Here is a 22,427-nt window from a genome sequence, read left to right as displayed (position 1 = left end):
ATGATATAGAAGCCTAGCCTACTCATTATTTCACTACTGCACCTGCAGTAAAATAGTTTTATGCAATTAACAACTCATCATTCTAAGGCCAACAAAGAAAAACAACTTTGGTTTCTATTTAAGATTAAATAATTTTTTTCTAAATAAGAAAGATCAGTTATTGAAGTAGTGGCATTATACAATCTATGTTAACATACAAAATAACATTCAATACCTTTCATCTTACCAACTACTGAAACCTCAGAACATATTGTTTAACATTAACTTCATTTAGAGATGGATGCAAGGCTCAGAAGAGAAGTGTTGTTCAACAAAAGCATTATGGGCAATGTTTACAGATGCTATAATGTGGTTTCATGAACTCTTTTGGTTTCACTGACTGTTTGTTGCATATGTAAACTTCAAGTGATGGAGAATGGGTGCTGTAGAAAAACTCTTAATTACAGTGGAACCCCTCTAAAGCAGTCACCTTCGGGACTGAAACAAACTGGCCTGATTAGAGGGGTTCCACTGTACATAATTATGGACTATGTAAACAAAAAAGGGACTGTGATTGAATGACCCCTTTCAAGGAGTGACCGAATCTGCGGTGTGGCCGCTTAGAGGGAGGGGTTCCACTGTATTCAATTACTTTGGTATGTTTACATCCATGCCTTTAATATAATATTCAATAACAGTGAGTTTACTTTTATTGAGATAAACAATAAAACAGGTATACATAGTGTATAATATATGATCTTAATATAATTTAACTTCAGAAAATTAATTTCCTATATCATGTACATTAACATGCTATGAAAACAAAAGTGAATAAGATACTGAATGTCTATGTTAAATCAGACTGTGAAACAATTAGATGCTTCTTAGAAGTGATACAAAGAACAGAGGAAACCTTTAACAGATGACTCTTTATTCCTAGAAGAAACTTAATATTTTAAGCAAAACTATGTTTGTATGAGTTCTTTATACTACAATGTGAATGTTTCAAAATATGCTTGTATTAATTTATGTTTAAATTACTTTATTTAAAATGCTTTGTATAAAAGGACTAAGTGTATAACTATCCTTACTTTTGAAAAAGAGACCCACTACTAATTTTGGTCTTAACTAATAGTGGAATTTCATCTTCACTCTTTATATACAATATACATCACCACCAAGAGTATAACACATTTTTCCAGAAATAGAATGCAATCCATAAGTCCTGAAAATTACATTCAATGAGTGCTCACAATTTAGCCTTGCCCAGGCCATATATTAAGGGCAAATACCTTAATATGGAATGTGAACCTTTGTATAATTTCTTATAATATATTTCAAAAACCAAACACATTTCCATAAAAACATTTTCAATCATGACAGATACAAAGCAGTGGGAAAACTAGTCATTTTAATTTTTGAATAATATCAGTAACACATATATTAATCATGACACTAAATATATTGCTGAAACTAATGTTGCACTTCAAAATACAAATACATAAAAAAAACATTTACATTTTAGAAAGATTGGCAACTGCTCTCTGATGAGTTGATTTCACTTTTCTTTGTCTGTGTGTGTGTGTAAACATGTAAGAAGTTGAGACTTGCATTTGTTTAAAGTCAAATCTTGAGTAACTCAGTATAATATTTCATTACATTGTGGTATCGTTTTTAGTTAGACCTAGAAGTGACTAGCATGCTTTGATACTTGTTTCTTGTCAAATAAATCCTTATAGAAAGGAAATGTTACTTAATACTTGAACTGTCAAAAGTAAACTTAAACAAAACAGACAAATTATGTTACTTTATTGTTTTCAAAGTAGTTATACCAACAAGTGAAACAACACAAAAGCACAATTCCTGAAAGATGGCTTAGATTTTTTTCTTAGAATATGCACTATTGTAAATACAGAATTTAATTATTCATTTTTCAAAAAACAAACCATTTTCACAAGCATGACAATATTATTGTACAATGTGTTCTTAAAGTGGAAAAAAACTACAATTTATAAATGAAATATCTAATATGCAGAATATTTTAATATACATTTTTTACCAACAACGACTTTGGGGTTACTATAATTTTGTTATCCTTGAGGATTTGATAAAGTGCTTTTCTCAATAATGCCAGCACCCAAGTGTTTTGTGTGACGACCCTGAGCAATTAGGAGTCCTGTCTCCTTGTTACGAATGTCCACTGAGAGGAAAGCCATAGACCTTCCTGCCCTCAGCAAGCTTGATTCAATCTGAAGCTCATCTCCAACTCTGGCACCTTTCAAGTAGCTGAAATTCAATAAATATTATTCATCAAAAAATAATAAATTTTTTCTTCATACTACTGTGCTTAAGCAAAAAAAGCTGCCTAGCAAAGCATATTAAAACCCTTACTTACTTCTCAGGGATTACGTTAGTACATGTGATAAAAGCATATCACACTGAATTTAATATGTTATGCTTTGTACAGCCTTTCTGGAATAAAATGTATAATAAACCAATCAAATATAAAATGTTTGATATTTCATCAAATCTTACAATTTAATATCATTTCTGGTAATAAACAAATATCTGGTCAGGAAATGATTAATGTACATCATAGCATGGGAATGATATCAATTTAAATATACATTGTAATTTTCAGGTGTGTTTTTTTTCAAGGTGGAACATTACTAGCAGAGAATTTTAATTATTGTTTGAAAATCTTAGGTATATTTTCTTAACAGAAGTTAAAGAAAAACAACACAATATGTTTAAATATCTTGTGGATTTTGGGTAATACCTTTATAAACTTAAAAAACAACAACTACATATAAGAATTATAGAAATTCAAACTTTTTTTCATTATTCATCTCCAATTTATAATTGGATATTTATGATAAAGAATTCTAACATACAAAAAAATATTAAATTCATCAAATATAAAATTACATAGTTTAAAATGCTCAACTAATATTTAACAGTTACTACACACACAATCATTATTTACTAATTTGCAGAACAAATAAACTTATAAAAAATGATTTGGTAGACATGCACATACTAATTAATAATGGAGGCTACACAAACTTTGAAAAATGTTGTTGTTTACAATGTTTAAGATATGATAATCTTTGTCCTGAACTCGATGTATTTACAATCTAATATATTTGTCTCCTAAAATTATATTTAGTCTATAAATTACACCAAACACAATATTTATTACCAAAGCCAAAGGCATGACAATTAATTTGCTTCATAACATTTATGTTACCTATAAATCTGTAGAAGTATACGTTATTTCTCAACATAATTACTTTATACAACAAAAAAGAAACATACACCTACGTCACATTCAAGTCAACACTAACTCCAGCCATTTCTTTCTCTCCAATTAGATTTAATGTAGACACCACATCAACCAAAGTTGCTGTCATTCCACCATGAAGAGTACCACCTCGATTCTGATGATTATCCTCCACCTTCATCTCACACAAACATTTACCCCCTCCACAGGAAACTACATTCAACTAATAATAACATTTAACTGTAATTAATTGTTTCTTTACTCACATGTATCCATTAAACAAGAAAAGTGACTGGATACTACTTATCTGATTTTGTTGACTCCATCAGTGCCACAATAAATTATTTCAATTTTTTTTTACTCAAAGAAACAATTTTTGCATTAAGTCATACTTTTTCCTACATTTTAACTAAGTGACTAAAACTAATAAACTCGAGATTAAACAAAAGGTAGTTGTTTATACAAATTATAATACTTCATTATACAGTCAAGACAGGCAAAGTAAAGTCACCAGTAAAGAATTATCAAAATTTCAAAAAATATATATACAGGTGAATAACACTATGTAACACAAATTTTGTTTCTGGATAGAAGATTCAGTTTGTGTGAGATTTCACAAGATGAATATAAACCAAAATTAAAAACAAACAAACCTGTAAATGTCACATCATAACTGTATATAAATTAATCATGCTTTTAAATTAAAACTGTTACCAATACAAAAAAGGTTCTCAACTGAGAGAGTTTTATGCCAGAGTTCTTATAAAGAAGTGATTTTTCTAGAAGTAGCTAAGTTTGTAAAATAAAAAAAATTAACCATACATATAACCTAACTTATCTTGAAGATTTAACTATGGACGTTTGAATATCCGATTATTTTGTAAATTAATCTGGACCTCCTAACATATGAACACAAATATTTAACTGTAACGAAGCAAGATACAATATATATCCTTTATAGAAACATTCAGTGATCCATAAAACCAACTGATTACACTATGTAACACAAATTTTGTTCTTGGATAGTATGTGTTATTTCTTAACTGCTTATGTTGTAAAAGTACAGAAAATGGTCATTATTCCCTTCAAACTTTGCTTCTGTGACCTGGATAATGAAATTTAGGAATTAACCTATTTCCTATGTAAAAATGGGCAAATTTGTACATTTTCATTTACATATGGTCTGAATAAAGCAACATATGAATCAAGATTTACATGTATTTATACTAAAGTTATACAAAAATGTTTAGAAGTGAGTAGTTTTTATAAGATTTACAACTGTAATGTAAATCACTTTCATGTATCAGACCCCAAATATAGTCTCCCATCATCTTTTTGTTATATGCTCCCAGGTTAGAAAAGCAAAGTTTGAAGAGAAAAATAGATCTTTTCCATTTACGTTAGGCATAAGCATTTGGAAAATAACACTTTATGTCCAGGAAGAAGAAAATGTAAAAATTTTGTTATATAATGTAATTTAACTAGTCTGGCATGCATATGGATAAATTTATTCCTCAAATACAGGTTACACAATATGCTATAGATAAATAATCAACAAATTACCATGACTTGTATGATGAGAAGATACAAAATAACATGTAAACATATTTTGTTAACAGCGGTATAAACTAATAATGTTAATACATATACAGTATTACCTAGCAAGTATGCTAGCACTAGTAAGTAAATACTGTATTTGACATCAGGTATCTTAATTTATTTCCACGCTTTGAAACACAAACTATTACAAATTCATATGTAAGAAGTGTGTATTTAGCTGATAAAATCCCCCACAACACATTACACGATACGAGTATAGCACCAGCTATTAATTTACGAATAATAAACCTCAGACATTGGAGTAGGACTCGAGAAGGGCACACTGATACACAAAAATATTAGTTTACTTTTACGTATTCTACATTACTAAATTGTATACTTTTCAACATACTTGTTTCTTGAAAACATTAAGATATTATACTCACAGTACTGACTACTTTATCAAATCCTGGTCCATCAATGAGTGCCTTTAATACATCTTTAAGCAGACGTAACTTACTAACCGTCGCCATATTCCACAAATCAAATGAATAGTAATTGATTATATATAGTTAGATAGCAGGATAATTTTTGTAAAGAACTGGAATACCTATGTATGCTATTTGATACAATTCCAGTATGTGATATATTATACACAACGCAAAGAATAAATAAAACAAAGATTTTTTCCTAACATTTTTATATATGAACTTATAAATATGTATTTATGTTCTGGTTAACGTACGTCAATAAATCGTGCTAGATATGAAGCATCATAAATAAAATACTTTTATGTACATCAGTATTTATTAACGACAACTTCTGTCGGCATAATTTTATAGATTTAAATTCCATACACTTATTAAAAGTTTACCTCTGACAACGATTATGATGACACTTATAAGATAACTAGTATTTGTTTGTCTCCATCTATGATGCAGTAATTCTTGTTGATGTATTAGGTTTTGTTTGTTTTGAATTTCGCGCAAAGCTACACAATAGGGTATCTGCGCAAGCTGTCCCTAATTTTGCAGTGTAAGACTAGAGGAAAGGCAAATAGTCATTACCACCCACCGCCAACTCTTTGGCTACTCTTTTACCAACGAATAGTGAGATTGACTGAACATTATAACGCATCCACGGATTAGGAGTCGAACACCTTAACCCACTTGCCATGCCAGACGTCCTGGCTAAAAAGGCTAGCCGCTAGACCACATGGAACGATGTATTAGGACTTGTTCCGATAACGATAATATTTTACGATGAATTGTTTTTCACTAATATTTACATATTTCGGATATGGTTGAAATACTTATTGATTTTAAAATAATTAAAATGTAAGATTTTGATACATCCAAGTAAAATTGAGTATGAGTTTGATAATCGAATAAGTCTACTAAAATAACTGGAAATTTGATCAGGAAATCAGTAACAAAGTATAACTATAACGCTTACAAAACTGAGTAAATATTAAACAAAACAATAAAATCGTGCATAAGTGTAAAACAGAATTAACAATATTTATGAAAACTGTAAAACTCAAACACAATGCGTGTACTAAGCTTCAAACATTTACTTTTTTCTGGTTTCCTCCATGATCTCTAGATATCACCGCTGTTGATATACTTACATAATGTCTCATAAGGCAGTGCTCTCCATGAAGTATAATATACATAAATGACTTGAAACAAGTACAACTTAATGTTTTTTCTCGATCATGAGATGTTTGTTTGCTTGTTTGTTTCAGAGCAAAATCACATTGTCAACTACAGGAAACCAAACCCCAGATTTCTGCAATGATCTTGTACTTTATTAAAAGAAAGCTTAGTTTACTGACCAGCAGCGGGTAAAGGGGTGGTGTCCCCGAGATTCTACCCTCGCCCTTCTAGATGCAAAATGCCCGCAATTTGCAACATATTTTTCATTGTTTTTAGATTTTCTAAACTTTGAGAAAATGATCGTTGTTAAAATTTAAAAACAACTCATTATATAAATTTCATTACGTCATTTTCTCTTTGTGAGAAAATTCTATTTCTGAAGTATAGTCAAATTGACTCAACAGAGTCAAATTTTAAATTCTGTAAAATGACTTTGCAAAGCATCGTTTATCTGTCTTTCTAAAACTATTCCTACAACTGATATAAGAATAATAGGCTTATAATTACTGTCAAAATTTTTATTACTTCCCTTGAAAATAATAATAATGTTATTTAATTCCAATCCTTTGGCACCTTTCCAATACTTTCAAAGAAATATTTTTGTGTATTACAAAATTAGTCATTATTTGGTCAGTTACATTTTGAAACTAATCATAATAGTCTGAACTTTTAAAACACACATGCGTAAACAAATACATCATTAAACTCTATAATTTTGGACGAGTGAGCTTGTCTTCATTACGGGCGAATACATAATTTTTAACTGAACATGGGCCCAGCATGTGGTTAAGACACTCGACTCATAATCTGTGGGTTGCAGGTTCGAAACTCCGTCACACCAAACATGCTTGCCCTTTCAGCCGTAAGGGCGTTATAACATGACGGTCAATCTCACTATTCGTTGGTAAAGAGTAACCCAAGAGTTGGCAGTGGGTGGTGATGACCAGCTACTCTCCCTCTAGTCTTACGCCGCAAAATTAGGGACAGCTAGCTCAGATAGTAATCATGAAGCTTTGTGCAAATTCAACAACTCTTCAAAAAAACCTGTCACTCTTCAGAAAAAAAAAGCACTTTCAGCTCATAAGTGCGGGTCCCTATTTTTTTGGTGGCGGATTACAGTGAAAAGTTAAGCTCTGAACACAAGATTCGCTAAATACAGTATAGCTTGAATAGTAAAAAAATTATCTAAATATTAAAAGTTACATTTGGGAGAATCGTATGTAATACTAGCTACAGTAACGTAAATTAAACTAACTGTGAACACATCGTTAGCGAGAATATCTTATGAAAATAAATATAAAATAAGACGTTAATTAAGGTGTTAAAACTTTAATGTATTCATGTTTTGACAAGAAATAACTTTTAAAATTTACGTCTTCATTCCTTTTAAATAATTACATTTAACAATTTATTCGTTGAATATGCGACGATTGTATTCTTTGTAAACACAAAAGTAATTAATATTTTTCACACCAGATGGAAATTTGATGCTGTAATTCGTTAGGGTTAAACGGTAATTTTTTCTTATTATTTTAAGTTTTATTATTTCTTCCAAAGTGTAAGTAACGACCTTTGCTAATTAGTAAAAAAATGTGAATACAAATATTTAATTACATCGGAAAAATCAAGAATATATTTTATTGCGTAACACAATAAAATGTATTGTAATGTAATATGAGATATTTGTATAGGACTAGGAGTAGGGGAAAGTGAAAATTTAAGTCCGTTTTACCCATAAAATGATGAATCAGGCTGAGTGCACTTTTGGTTTTTGATACTTTGATTCCATAGTACAACAATAAGTATTAAGTTGTAAAAGCTGGTGTCAAAAGTGGTACAACGGTAAGTGTCAAATTGTAAAAAGAGTACTTAGGTAGTAGGTACTTGAAATACACTACACTCTACAGACTACAGTCAGACTGGAGTCTTGTTAATAAAAAAGCAAAAGTTTTATAATGGAGTTCAGTCAGCTTAGACACCTGTAACAGATGAACTAAATGTCAGAGGTCAGTGTTTTTGCTTTTTGTGTTAATGATTTGAGTATGAATAATTCGTAAAATTTGCTGATGGTGTTAAGATGTGATATATCTGGCTGTGTTGCATTTGGTGCGGTGTTGTGGAATGAATTTTATCAATTGGTTAATCAGACAAATAATTATAAATTACCATTAGTTTCACTTGTAGTAAGTTGTAATGCATTTTTCTATAGATGGAAAGCATCTCACTAGTTTTATAGAAGAAAAGGATCTTGGCATAATGGTGGATAAGTCAGTGAAGTAGTGTCGTCTTTCTCATTTCTCATGCTCATAGTTATAACAAAGTGCATAGAATTTTAATGTGTATCTGTATTTGTTTATTGTAAATTAAAATAACTAAATGAATCTTATTACAGATCGCTAGTTTACAGTTAGGTCTTATCTACATTACTGTATAATTTTACTTTTATTGGTCAAAATATTAGAAAGGATGTTGAAAAGGTTTAGGGCTACTAGAAATAGAATGATTCCAAAATGGAATGATTATATTATGGGGATGAGTTAAGATCTGTTATTTTTCTTCAGGACAGAAATATATTGGAAAATGTGTTTTAATTGAAGTTTAAAAGATTATCTGAGGTATAGATATGAAAGCTTTTGATTTTTTATGCTATATTGTATTAGTAACTATAAGAGAACAAAAGTTTAAAAATTGGAAAAGGTTTTTGTTAAGACAATTCCTTGTTTTAACATGATGGCTGGCCTTTGGAGTGAAATGCTTTAGAAGAGGCTGGCACTTTACACAAATTTAAAAGGGGAATTGAAAATTACATGAAGAGTAAAGTGTGAATTTTAAGATTTTACTTTTAAATAGGATAGATTTGTGGAGACATTTCTTGAAGAGCATTTATTTCTTGTTGTCCATATGTTCTCACTAATGTAGTTAAGAAGGAGTAACTTTTAAAGTGTAATTAGATTAACCATTTGCAATATTATAGTAGAATGTGATACAGTGCTGTGAGTGTTAAAGTGTTCTAGGGTATATGAGAGATGCTTTTCCAGAAAACTTTATTCCAAAAAGCAAAATAATGTATTCTAATGCATTTCTTGTATCAGTGTTATTCTGAATTTGAATTGAGTTCAGCTGATTAATTAGTGAGGTGCTTTATAGAAAGCTGCTAATTTTACCAAAATGTGAGATTTTTTAAATGTGGGCATGCAATGCATGAGCTTCATGCTCATTGCACAAGTTGGTAGGTATGTATCTTGTTAACGTATAAGTTGATCTGTTACAAATGCTTGAGATGAAACCATAAAGAATTTCAAAAGTGTGCATTATGTATGAAGTTAAATGTTACTTACATTTTGTTATAGTTATACATGTATTAAAACTCTTAGCTAATACAGTAACATATATAGTCATTAAGAAAAATAGATAGTATAATGTTTCTGTATTTTGGTAGCTTCTGTTATCTAGTATTGGAAGTATTTTAATTTTAAGTGTACTCTTTTTTAACTTTTGTAGCTTTTAACCTTGTTTTAAATCAGAGTGGAAAATGTGTGAGAATTTGAGCTAAAATTCTAGATTATATATGATTAGTTCATTTATCAATATGAAACAGTCATAAGCCAGTTTTGATATTAAAACATGAACATTCTTTCTTACAGTTTGTTTAATAACCAAAAGAATTGTAGTTTAACCATCTATTATAGTACCTTAGAATTGTTCTCATATGAGACAGGATATTGAGTCATTGGAAATTGTTTAAGAGGAGAGCTACTAGGTTGTTTCCAGGAATGAAAAGGTTGTCTTACTTTCTTTGAGAAAAGAAAGGTGTGAAGATATTATTGAAGTTTACAAGATTATCTGTGGGATCGACAGGATAAATGCCTGTAATTTCTTTGTAGGATGAGAGGACATAAGCCTATTTTCCAGTTAAGACAATTTTATTTTTAAAATAGGTTGATTGGCTTATGGAATCGGATGTTTTTGTCATTCATAGAGTCCAGCATTTTACAAAGTTTGAGAAGGAAATTTGTGATATATTTAAAAAGTAAAAGATGATTACAATTTTACTTTCCTCAAGGGCAGATGTATAAGGACAGCCTTGAAGGACTAAATGATATCTTGTGCATTTGTTATGATAAATGAAGGAACTTGAAAGAGGGCTTTATTTGAGTCACTTATGATATTAAAGTTTAAATCAGTCATAAAAAACTTTTAAGTTGAAGTCATTTTAATATTTTATAAATCCTGTCATGTTAAGTATTAATTCATATATTCCTTCACCATATTTTCTTTACAGAAACTTGAATGAGATGTCTTTTATCAGAACTCCTTTCACAGACTTCTTTGGCTGCCTTGGAGCAAGTCAGGGTAATCTACGATGCAGAGATTTTGAGCTAAACATGATGAACTGTTTGGAGGCTTATGGTCTTAGAAATGGTTCTGAAATGTGTAAAAATGAAATAGATGATTATAAAGAGTGTAGGTCTCAAAAAAAACAGGTACATCCTTATAAAAATATATGGGCTAGTTACACTTGCTAAAATGTATTTGAGGTTTTGCAACAGTGTATAATATTAGAACTGGCAAAGCAATGAGCATTATTAGATGTAACAACTCTGGTAAAAATCTAACTTGACTGTAGATGTTTTCCTGTCTTTTAATTCTTTCACTACAAATTTGAAATCAGTATTGTGATAAACATGTCACAGACATTTTAAATTTAATTGTTTTATGTGAGGCATGAAAATAGCATTTCAGGAATAATTTTGATTTCATAGATTCTGCTCAGGTGATGAGTTCTGGAACTCACCTGAAACCTTCTTGATTAGTGATTTGTGGTAAATCTAAAATAAATTTGAAATTTTTTTCCAAAACATACCTCAACTGACACTTATAGCTGTTACATGACCTCCTCTCCAGGGTTTCTTTCTTTTCCTATCTAATCATTGGCCTAAATTTTTCTTTCTTGCATTAGTCTTTCATACTCAACACAGTTCTCTTGATAGTATTTGTCTTGTGATACTTCCACCTACATCAATGTGCCCACCATTCTAGTAGTGTAAATGAGCATTTCATTTGGAAACTGTTTTCACTTTCTCTCAAGAAAGCATTTAGACACAGGTTTCTCTAAAGAACTGCTATGACAGTTAATACCCTTAGATGCACTTTTTGTGTTGATTGAAATCTAAAAAATTCCTCTTTTTCAACACACTGTTTTCAGGGTTAGTGTTTCCAGCAAGGAGGCTAACCAGACTTCCTCTATTCCACTTCTGTTTTCAAGCATTTCTCAAAAAATTGGAAGGGTCACTCACTTGAGGCTATCTGTGATCTGTTGTGAGGTTGAGACATTTGATTCAGGGGAGTTTCTGGAATGTTTTGAAGCTGTTTTTGCCAGTGATTCAGGACATTTTGGATAGAATTTAGACTTGATTCTTCTGAAGTTTTGTTTACTAGGTCAACTTCTTACAAAGCCAATTTGGATCAACTACCTTCTGTTTCCTTTCTTTAGTTAGTCATTTAGGATTGTGAGGTTCTGATGCTTTGTATGGTTGCTTTTGAGTCTAATCCTTTTTTGATGATAGAAAAGCTTTATGGTGACTACTTATTTTTTATGACATTCACCTAATATAGCCACTCAGTGTGGATTCCTGTACATGGTGAGGGGACCTTCCAGGGAAGGTTCTGTTCTTTCAGTTTAACTCCTCATGAATAAAAACATCCATCCACATGTTTGCTGTTCATGGCAGCCTGTGAAGGGGAGGAGAGGATCCTGGTGGTTGAGGGATACAACCTTGACACACCACTTTGGCCTTGAATTCCTGTAGACGGCAGCCTTGGGGTGGCGTCCCTTGGGTCAATCGACTGGTCCACTCAGGTTAGGGTCAACCAAGTACCAGTGTTGGATGTTCTCAATAGGTGTTGTGGACATTATATCTGATGCTGGTGTTTGGGTATAGTGCTCATGAAATCCTGGCATTGTTGCAGTGTCCTTGTTTGACACTGTAGTGCTTCCTCCCATAGGGCTCTGTGGGCAACAAAATTTCCCTTTCTTTATTATGGATACTCCAATTAAAAATCTTAATAAAATAGTGAAAAAAAGTCTATATGTAAACAACCACATCTGGAAGATTCTGAACAGCAATCCTCACCATCCGTACCACCTGTTGTACCTCATTTTCTTATATTGCACTCACTTTCAGACAAACATTTAGGGCAAATGCCTCCCTTTTTCATTCAGAAGGAACTAGAGGGACTTGCTGGCTCTCTAAGGTCAGTAAAAAGCTTCGATCTTGTGACATATTGGTGGAAACATCCACATCTAAACACAGTGAATTCCTATTGCATTCAAAGGCAATTGGGAATATACCTATAGAGGTTACACCTCATGCTATTTTGAATTCATCACAAGGAGTTCTTGTTGAGAGGGATTTGAAGAACATCCTAGAGTTGGAGATTCTCGCTGGTTTCTCCACCCAAGGAGTTTCTGCAGTGAGGCGTATCTCCACCTGCAAAGATGGAACTATGGTGCTGACCAATGTCCTCATTCTGACATTTACAAGGCACTATCAAGGCAGGTTATCTTACTTGCAGAGTATGGCCACATATTACAAACCCTCTCCGATGTTCCAGTGTCAACAGTCTGGTCACTTGAAGATGTCATGTCGTGGTTCCTTGACATGTGCTCGTTGCAGTGGCAAGGACCATGATGCATATGAGTTGAAACAGACCATCATTGCATCAATTGCAATGGCTCTTACCTGTTCTACTTTCGTTTTTGCCCTAAATGGTTGGATGAAAAAGAGATGCAGCATTTGAAAACGATTCATAAAATTACCTATCCTGAGGCTTGAAAATTGCCATCCATTACCTCATCTTGGACTTGTGCTGCTGCACTTTGTTCCACAGTTACTGTGGGAGTGCAGACAGATCTCTCTGTGCCTTCTAAAGAATCATTCTCCAAACAAATGAAAAGTCTTTTGACCTCCATGGTTAAAAATATTGATGAATCAACTTCGACACCTATCTCTGTTTCTGATATACATTCCACCAAACCCCAAGATCCACATCCTTTGGTACCAGGTACAGGCATTTCCTTTGACTCATCTTCCTCTCTCACCCCAAAATGCTAAACAATCATTTGTTCATTTTCTCAGTCTCTGGAATCCCCTTCCAACAGCAAAGACCTGCCCAATAGACCCAGGGCAGGATCCATGGAGGTCAATAGACCTCCCTCAAATAAGGAAAGTAAGGAAAAAAGATGTGGTCATAAACAGAAGGGTTCTCTGCCCACTTCATCTACACATAATTAAAAATAGCCACTGATACAATGGAACTGTCAAGGTTTATGTTCTAATCTGGATGACATCAAAACACTGATTGCTTCTTACCATCCTGTTTATCTCTCCTTACAGGAAACATTTCTGAAAGTTGCTGATACAGTCATCTTTCGGCAGTTTTCTTTGTACAGAAATGATGGACAAGTACATGGAGGGTTGGCACTGTTGGTTGATCACCATGTGCCCACCCTGTCTTTGCCACTCGACACACCCTTGGGGGCCATAGCCATCAGTGTTTCCTTGGGTCATACCATCACTGTTTGTTCTCTCTACCTGTCACTTGGAGAGACGTATGATCAGTGAGACCTTGATGCTCTCATTGAACAGTTGCCGTCTTCCTTTTTCATCCTGGGGGACTTTGATGGACATCATTCCCTCTGAGTTTGTGCTAATATTGATAGGAGGGGTCACTCTTTAGAGCGTATGCTCTCTGATCACAATCTTTCTCTTCTCAATACTGGTTCTTCTACTCATTTCCATGTGCCTAGTCAGTCCTTTAATGCTATTGATCTCTGTTTGCTCCCCTTCATTATTTTACCATTTTTCATGGAGGGCTGACAATAATCCATGAGGCAGTGATCATTTTCCTATAATTTTGAGAGAGACTGGCCGTGGTCAATGCCACCCGACCCACGTGTCCTGGTGGAAGATGGATCAAGCAAACTGGCTGTCTTTCACTGCTCTTGCAGAACTTGATCTTACCATTGTCTGTAAGCCATCAATAGATGACTGTGTGGCAGCACTAACTGACTGTATTATACAAGCAACTGCTCATTGTATTCCTAAAACCTCAACACATTTTTCATCCTCATCCATGGTGGAATCCTGTCTGCTACATGACACAGAAGGCTCAAAAATGACTCTTGGAGACTTTCTGTAGATATCCCACACTCTTGAACCGCATTGTTTTCCAGCTGGCCCATGCACATGCTTGATGGATAAGACATCAATGTCAGAAGGAATCTTGGATTAAATTCACAACTGGCATATCCTATACCACCAGTTCCAAAGTCATTTGGGACAAGATTTGAAAGGTCAGTGGGCAATATCGCTCTGTCCCCCTCTCTATCTTGCTCTCTGATGGCCAGGAAGTACCTGACACCCAAAGCATTGCTGATACTTTAGGTGAAAGCTTTTGCCAAGTATCTAGCACTTCTGCCTCTTTTTCCACCTTCTTAGCCATCAAGACTTGGGCAGAGGAATCACCTCTTTCCTTTTGAGCTGATTGTGTCTATGACTATAATCGTCCCTTTACACTGGTGGAACTCAAACTGGCTCTTCATTGGTTGGACATGATGATATACACTATGAGATGCTGTGCCATCTATCTCTTGCTTCTCTTGCTATCCTTCTGGTTGTTTTTGACTGGATCTGGCAGTAGAATGTTTTTCCTGATGCCTGGCACCAAGCTATTGCCCTGCCTTTCTCCAAGCCTGGGAAGGATCCCAAGATTCCTTTAAACTACTGTCCAATTGGTTTGATGAACTATCTCTGTAAGACCTTAGAGAGGATGGTTAATGTTTGTCTTGTTTGGTTCCTTGAATCAAACAACCTCCTCTCGCCTACCCAGTGTGAGTTTTGATGACAGTGCTCCACCATGGACCACCTGATTCAACTTGAAATGTCGATCAGAGAAGCCTTTCTCAAACGACATCTTGTATCAATATTCTTTGACATTGTGAAGGCTTATGATACAACATGGAGGTATGGCATTTTGCAAAACCTCCATATATATGGAGTACGTGGCCATTTGCCCATTTTTATTAAGAAGTTTTTAATAAACAGGAGATTTCAAATTTGTGTGGGTTTGACACTTTCCTGTTCTCTTTTACAGGAACTTGGAGTTCCTCAGGGCTGTGTTCTGAGTGTCACAATTTTCAGTATAAAAATTAATGCCATCATGAACAACTCCTCCTCACTGTTGCAAAGGGGCTCTATGTCGACGACTTTCACATCTCATGTCAGTCATCGAACATGAGGTATATTGAGTAGCAACTACAGAATGCCCTCAATTGCTTACTGAAGTGGACCACAGCAAATGGCTTTACCTTCTCTCTCTCTAAAACCATTTGCATGCACATTTTCCGCCAACGGGACATTCATTTTGATCTTGAATTTTGTATCAGTGAAGTTGTGCTGCCTGTGGTCTCTGAAACTAAGTTCTTGGGGCTTATCTTTGACCATAAGCTAACCTTTATACCACACATCAAACAGCTACAAGTCAAATGTACAAGAGCGTTGTCCTCTCTACCACCACTTGGGGAGTGGATCAACATTCTATGCTAAAGATATAATGTGCTCTTTTTCGATCGAAACTCAAATATAGATCACTGGTCTGTGGCTCTGCCAGACCATCGGCCTTAAAGATGCTAGACCCTATTCATCTTTAAGGACTTTGGCTCTGCACTGGAGCTTTCCTCACTTCTCCAGTTCAGAGCTTATACATAGTCTCATGAACCTTCTTTGTACCTCTGCTGTTTGCAACTGTCTTTACTATGTGCTTTAAAACTTTGTTCCTTACCAAAGCATCCCACCTGGGGTTGTGTTTTCCTTCCTCGATGAGCCATGCTTTTTCAGACCAGACGGTTTGCTATTGCTCCTTTTGGTCTTCGTATCCAGGTGCAGTTAGATGAATTGTGTCTGTTGTTAGATATCATTGCTGTCTCCACTTCTCAGCTCATCCCACCATGGCACTGAACCATAACAAACCATGGCAGAGCCCACACAGTCACCTGATTTCAAGCCATCTGTATAAATAGGAATGGAAGGATGGTTTGAAACAGTGACTGTGTAGGCTCTGCCATGGTTTGTTGTGGTTTAGTGGTTGCATGCAGAACCTCCTCTACAGCTTCTGTGTTCACTGCTGAACTGTATGCCATTTCTTGTGCCCTGGATCATGTAGAAGCTAAGCAGTACTTGAATTGCATGATTTATACTGACTCGCTTAATTCTCTACTGGCCCCAGAATTGCTTCATATTGGTTCACATTCTGTTCTCACCGACATTCAAAACTGACTGGCCCATTTCTCTTTGACATCTACTTCTATCCAAAATTTCTGGATACCAGGCCACATTGGTATTCATGGGAACAAGTGTGCTAACACTGCAGCTAAGTCTATCTACTCTGGCACTATCACCACTGTGCCTGACCCATACATAGGCTATGGTGCTGTATCCAAGGCTTGGCTCCATGCCAGCTTGCAGTTGACTTGGAGTGAGCAATGCTAAAACAAGCTTTTCCAAATAAAACCCTATAATGAACTGTGGCCGTCTTGTTACCGTAAGGATAGGAAACAGGAAGTTGTTCTAACTAGACTATGCATTGATCATAGTTTTTTAACTCATCATTTTCTTTTATCTGGAACTGATGCAGCAGTGTGTAGTTTGTGTAACACTCAGATCACAGTAAGCCACATTTTACTTTCTTGTCATAGTTATGATTCACACCTTTTTAATGTGGCTCCCTTTTAAAAATCACAGTTCATCTAGGTCAATTTGAAGTTAGAAACTGACCGTAATATTAAGAAACTCAGAACTAGGACTGGAAAGGCCAACTTCAGATGACTGGCGGTGGTTTTTGTACTTACCTGTTAGTCTTCTTGGCAAGTTATGATTATTACAGTCATGCTACAGAAAGTCCTTTACAACTTGAATTACTGTAGTTTTTCTCTTGATGTTGTAGACTAGATCTAAACATTGGTTTTATGCTATTTATTTATTTATTTTTAACTTTGTTTATTTTTTTACCTTAATTTTCTTTTATGAATATTACTGAATTTACTTTTACCTTTTTACCGGACGTTTGGTGCAGATAGTCTATCTGCTTTGTGCCATAAAACACGAAATCAACCAACCTAATATAGCTGTTCATGAAAGGAGGTTTTTACTGTACAGTTACATAAAGGAATAGCCTTGCCTTGTCTCCCATGTTTGTTGGAATAGCATGCTTTGACTTACCATCACCAGGAGGATGCAAATTTAAATTTTCAAAACCTGATCCATCTTTGTAAGTGTGGGGTTACAGAGTGGAGTCTGTGATCGCTTTGAACAGTCATGGTTTCTAGGATTTGTCTGACTTTCACAGCAGTTCTGAATTACTTATCTTTCCTCTAAGTTCTGTTGGAAGCCTCTCAGCAATCTTCACATCGTTTTGATGATAAATTGGGTTCTTGGCTGACTTTTACATTAGTAAGACTGTCAGCTTCTGCTTTCTTTGATTTCCTGGCTTATATGTTGTTTGGACTGATTTGGAAGAAATGCTCTGTTGGAAGTAGTTTGTCTACCTACTGCTGCCTTTTGTGAGTTATGTGAGGCTCCTTTTCTTCATCCCCTGATGTTTACAGGCATTCCAGAGACACTGGAACATGGATTAATACCACACATTTGTATTCTTCCTTGTTATTGTTGGCCTCTTGACTTTCTTTGAATCATGCTAGAAATTGTGTTGCTGCTTGTCATGTGTCCCAGACTAGTTTTGACTTCTCAATCTATGTTTACCCAGAATAGTTTATGTATTTATGAAAGAAGCTCTGCTTGAGCAGACCATCACCAGTAGTATCAGTGACTACCCTGTGCTGGTGGGGTCTGGAAGAGTGCAGTTACAATGTTTTCTGTGCATTGGGAATTTCTTTACCACATATTTTTGGGTACTCCAGCTTCTGGTGTTGAGGTTTGTCATTCAGTTAGCATCTGTACCTACATTATTCCCCAAACCTATGTTATATCAACCCATACAGATCAACTGAGTGTGGATCTTCATTCCAGGGCTGTCAGAGTTGTTCCAGGATTTTATTCCCATTCATTTGTTGTGCTCAAGAAGACAGGAAAGTGGCATCCAGTTATTGAACTAAACCATTTCTTAGGTCCTTCCAGGCTTACAGTGAAGTCCTTTCTCAATCTATGTTGGCATTTTTTTTGTCAGTTCTGTGAATGACCAAATGTAGTCCTGCTGATATCTATTTCCACATTCCCATAGTAAAGCCATTATGCTGCTATTTATGTTTAATGCATAAGGTCAGGTTCTGCCACTCAGGATTCTGCTTTCTTGTCTAACATCTGCATTATATGTCTCTGTAGAGGTGTACAAGCTTTTTTTTTAACACCTTAATTATTTGGCCTTGTGCACACAGTATTATGTGAATGGCTGGTTACTTTTGCCACTATCTAGTCAGTTGGTGGAATGGCACAATCAGATTCTTCTTTCAGAAGGCATCAAGGCTGGCTTTCTTATCAGAGCTGAGAAATCCATTTTTATTCTGACACATCTTATTGTCCATTCAAGTATCTCTTCAAATTTGAATTTAAATATGGCCCATCTGACTCTTATCTGGCTCTGAAACAGGTAGTCAGTCTCTTAATTATGTCTTCTTTTCTTACAGTGTTGGTGGTTCTCTCTCTTTTGGGGATGTGAGTATCCCTCAAATCTCAAATTTCTTTGGAATGAACTCGGATGCAATTTCTTCAGTGGTAGCTGTGCAGCCAGTTGTTTATGAACTCCTGAGTATGGTGGTCCACTCATTGAGTGTTTTTGTTGTTCCTCGATTGGCCAGCCCAACCAAGTTTCCTCCTTTTCATTATTTTTGAGATAACCTCAATCCAACCTTTTACACCCAGAAATTCTGAAGCTGAAACTTCATGCATGGAAATTATGCAATCCATTGCATAATATTGGAGTTTAACATCTGAAGCTGCCTTGTAGTTGTCTCAATCTCTCTCAAGACCTACAATGGCTATATATCAATGGAAATGGCACACTTATTACCAATGGCAATCCAGGAAGAGGAGAAATCCAGGGAAGGGGATAAATCCTTCTCACCAATTCATTTGCTGTCTGCTTCTCACCTCAGCAACTGCACAGACTGAGATAGTTTGTTATATTCCATCAGGGCCCTGAGGTGTTATGTGGCTTTAACTAACGTCTTTCAAGGTGCAATGAGTTGAATTTGTATACATTGTGATCCTTCAATTTCATGAAATTTATCTCTCTGTCTGTAACTTTATTTCTTTAGAAATATGTCTGTAGCTGCCTGTTTAAATTGCTTGCTGGAAGACATCATGTGGGCTGGTTGTGTGGGCATTTTCCAGTACTTTTTGTTACTATATTTACATGATCTGGCAGCTTCTTCTGAGGGTTTTTGCATATCCCATATGGCAGTTTTGACTACCTATGGTTGGTTATAAGGAACAGTATTTTTTTAATCCTCTGGTTCAAAGCCCCTTACCTCATTTTTTTTTTTTTCACTGGATCCCTTTCTGTGATGGGAGTTACCCAAGCAGGTGAGCTTTTATCAATCCAATTCCATACCAGCAATAACTATTTCACTATATTTGTTACTAGTTGCAACAGTCTCTGTAGAAATGAGGTGTTTTGTAAGAATACCTAGTTGTACACCAGGTGGTATTACTATACTGTGCTGAACTGCCACTCATGGACTATCATGAATAAAGCTAAATGGAATCCTGCCAATCCATACTGATCATTGGATTGAGTAAATCAGGATCAGTAAAATCTACTAGTAACAGATTCTACTAGTAGAGCAATGGAGTTTTTACCACACCAATTTTCCAGTCACTGGGATAGTGAAGAAGGGCTTTTCTTCCAGCATGTTAAATCCCTATGCTCTTGGAGAATAGAGTGAATTGGGGGCCCTCCTGTCCAAGTTCCTGGATGTTGTTTCTCCAGATGTCAGAACACCAGTCTATGCAGGAGCCAACTCATAATATTGGTTCAGATTTGATGCTAAACTATCCAATTTTAGGGTGTATGCCCTATTTTTTTTATCAATAATATTTCAATACATTGTTCATGGAAGAGGGTACACTACCTTTTTGTAATTCTGAGTATGGGGTGGCCCAATTCTGGGTTCTTGGTTCAGCACAGTTGTTCCACGTCTTCCTTATAAATCTGGAGGCAAGTGGAAGGCTTCTTGCCCACTTGGTTGGGGAGTAACAATGAATGTTTATAATATCAGACAAGATGAGTTCTGTTTATTTTATTGAGTAAGGCATACACAATTCCATTATTCTAAGCCTGGGGTGTTGCTTTTTCAGGCCTCTTCAAGTGGGAGTAAAGGTTATCCTGTTTTAGTGTTGCATGTCTTTTCGTTGTGATCCCAGTGGTGTAGAACACATCACTCTATGGCTACAGGTTCAAATCCAGTCTAACTTGTGTAAATAACACTGTGGTCCAATTGCCCTAGCCACAAATGTGAAATATAGGTGTCAAGCCCCTTTAATTTCAACCCTAAGTAGAGGAACATCTGCTATCTGGTTGGAGCTGGCCTACAGTGATGACCACTCATGTAAAGTTCCATTCTTGATACAAGAACTAATTTTCAGGTGAAAAGCAAACCTGTTCTGGATATAGTGTGGTTACTCCAATAGGGTACCAGTCTTCTCTTATTGTATTCATGATCTATTCAGATAATTTTTGTATGGATAATACCCTCAGCAGCTCCTTCACGTCAGCGTGGGATTTTAGTTATTAGTGTAAGTGTAGTTGAGCATGTGTTGGAAGTTAATGTTTTTCTAAATTGAAAATGTATTTCTAATAATGCTTTCCTCTACTGATACTCTCCCAGTTTTTTATTAAGAGACTGAGATGGAGTCAGTCTCAAAAAAAGTGATATTATCAGTATCAGGATAGAGGGCATATTGAGTATCATGAAGCAAATATTGCCAAAGGCAGATGAGTGGATTATAAAAGACTGGATTACATATTAAAAATCAAGCCAATGTGTAGAGGGGCAAAAGAATAAACCCTGGCAGTACAGTAATACCTGTACAGGAGAGAGGAGATCAATGTTATTGAAAATACATTTTCTATTTAGGAAAATGTTAACTTTTTATACCTCTGATTTTGAATTCATAATTAAGGAAAATATAAAGAAAAATGTGCAATCAAACAATTTTAACACTTTTGTTATGGTTTTGTTTTTGCTGAATTAATAACTGTGGTACTTTCAGTTTAGTAAGAAATATTTGTGGTAGCTGTTTATTTTTATGGTTTGTTTTGTACCTTACTTCTTTGTATGTTCAAAGTTAAATCTATAGAAAAATATGTCAAAAACATTATTGAGACACATTTCAGATCACCTTACTTTTAATAATAAGTATTAATCAGGTTAATTCTTTTATTATTTAATGACTTGTATTTTCAGTATTTTATAAACTTTTGGAATTTTTTATGAGTAAAATTTTAATTTTCTGCTTTTAATGTTTAGATAAAACGAGTTGAAGCAATGCAAAAGGAGAGGCAGCGGCAGTATAAGTCTGGAGAGAGATCAAAATCTAATCTTTATGCAGAACCTCCCAAACTGGACAGTTACTATGACTATCCACCCGGAACCATGAACGTTCTAAATATCTTCTTTCATTAATGATATATTAAGTTGTGGTATATCCAGTAATCATTTTTATGTAGAATATTACAATTTGGAAGAAAATAGTTATTTGTTTACTTTGGTAAAGTGTAAGGAAATGTAGCTAACGTAAATAAATGCAGTTTGGTTATCCATTGAGTCTACTCAATAGATTTCAATCTTAATCAAGAATTTCATTGATTTCTTATTAACAATGAAGTTTGACTAATGTTACAGCCCAAACTTTACTTGAACCTCAACCACATTCTTTACAAGAGCAGATCCA

General features: G+C 34.7%; 2 protein-coding genes across 3 annotated transcripts; one reads left to right on the top strand and one right to left on the bottom strand.

Moving 5' to 3' along the window:
- Positions 1-1,771: 1,771 nt before the first annotated feature.
- On the bottom strand, positions 1,772-5,477 carry LOC143229224 (acyl-coenzyme A thioesterase 13-like). Its single transcript, XM_076461230.1, has 3 exons — positions 5,248-5,477; positions 3,304-3,485; positions 1,772-2,265 (listed from the first exon to the last, which is right to left on the bottom strand). Exons 1-3 carry the CDS (start codon positions 5,332-5,334, stop codon positions 2,070-2,072), a joined length of 465 nt encoding a protein of 154 aa, XP_076317345.1. The 5' UTR covers positions 5,335-5,477; the 3' UTR covers positions 1,772-2,069.
- A 3,122-nt stretch (positions 5,478-8,599) lies between these two features.
- ND-15 (NADH dehydrogenase (ubiquinone) 15 kDa subunit) lies at positions 8,600-22,296 on the top strand. Of its 2 annotated transcripts, none has more exons than XM_076461226.1 (3): positions 8,600-8,726; positions 10,742-10,943; positions 22,004-22,296. In XM_076461226.1, exons 1-3 carry the CDS (start codon positions 8,653-8,655, stop codon positions 22,157-22,159), a joined length of 432 nt encoding a protein of 143 aa, XP_076317341.1. In that variant the 5' UTR covers positions 8,600-8,652; the 3' UTR covers positions 22,160-22,296. The 2 variants fall into 2 exon arrangements, with proteins under 2 accessions (XP_076317341.1, XP_076317340.1); XM_076461225.1 differs by having other exon boundaries at positions 8,638-8,735.
- The last annotated feature ends 131 nt before the right edge of the window (positions 22,297-22,427 follow it).

The sequence above is a fragment of the Tachypleus tridentatus genome, chromosome 10 (assembly GCF_004210375.1).
Source record: "Tachypleus tridentatus isolate NWPU-2018 chromosome 10, ASM421037v1, whole genome shotgun sequence".
Taxonomy (NCBI): domain Eukaryota; kingdom Metazoa; phylum Arthropoda; class Merostomata; order Xiphosura; family Limulidae; genus Tachypleus; species Tachypleus tridentatus.
Note: the sequence above shows the minus strand (reverse complement) of the source record. Positions and strands in the feature narration are given on the sequence as shown.

What these genes read in the sequence shown, in the direction of transcription:
- ND-15 (XM_076461225.1), top strand. Translation starts at nt 8,653, where the DNA reads ATGCATTTTTCTATAGATGGAAAGCATCTCACTAGTTTTATAGAAGAA. An exon ending in ATGGTGGATAAGTCAGTGAA is followed by an intron (nt 8,736 to 10,741) that starts GTAGTGTCGTCT and finishes TTTTCTTTACAG; the next exon opens with AAACTTGAATGAGATGTCTT. An exon ending in GTAGGTCTCAAAAAAAACAG is followed by an intron (nt 10,944 to 22,003) that starts GTACATCCTTAT and finishes TTTAATGTTTAG; the next exon opens with ATAAAACGAGTTGAAGCAAT.
- LOC143229224 (XM_076461230.1), bottom strand. Translation starts at nt 5,334, where the DNA reads ATGGCGACGGTTAGTAAGTTACGTCTGCTTAAAGATGTATTAAAGGCA. An exon ending in TTGATAAAGTAGTCAGTACT is followed by an intron (nt 3,486 to 5,247) that starts GTGAGTATAATA and finishes TGTTATTATTAG; the next exon opens with TTGAATGTAGTTTCCTGTGG. An exon ending in AGTGTTGACTTGAATGTGAC is followed by an intron (nt 2,266 to 3,303) that starts GTAGGTGTATGT and finishes ATTGAATTTCAG; the next exon opens with CTACTTGAAAGGTGCCAGAG.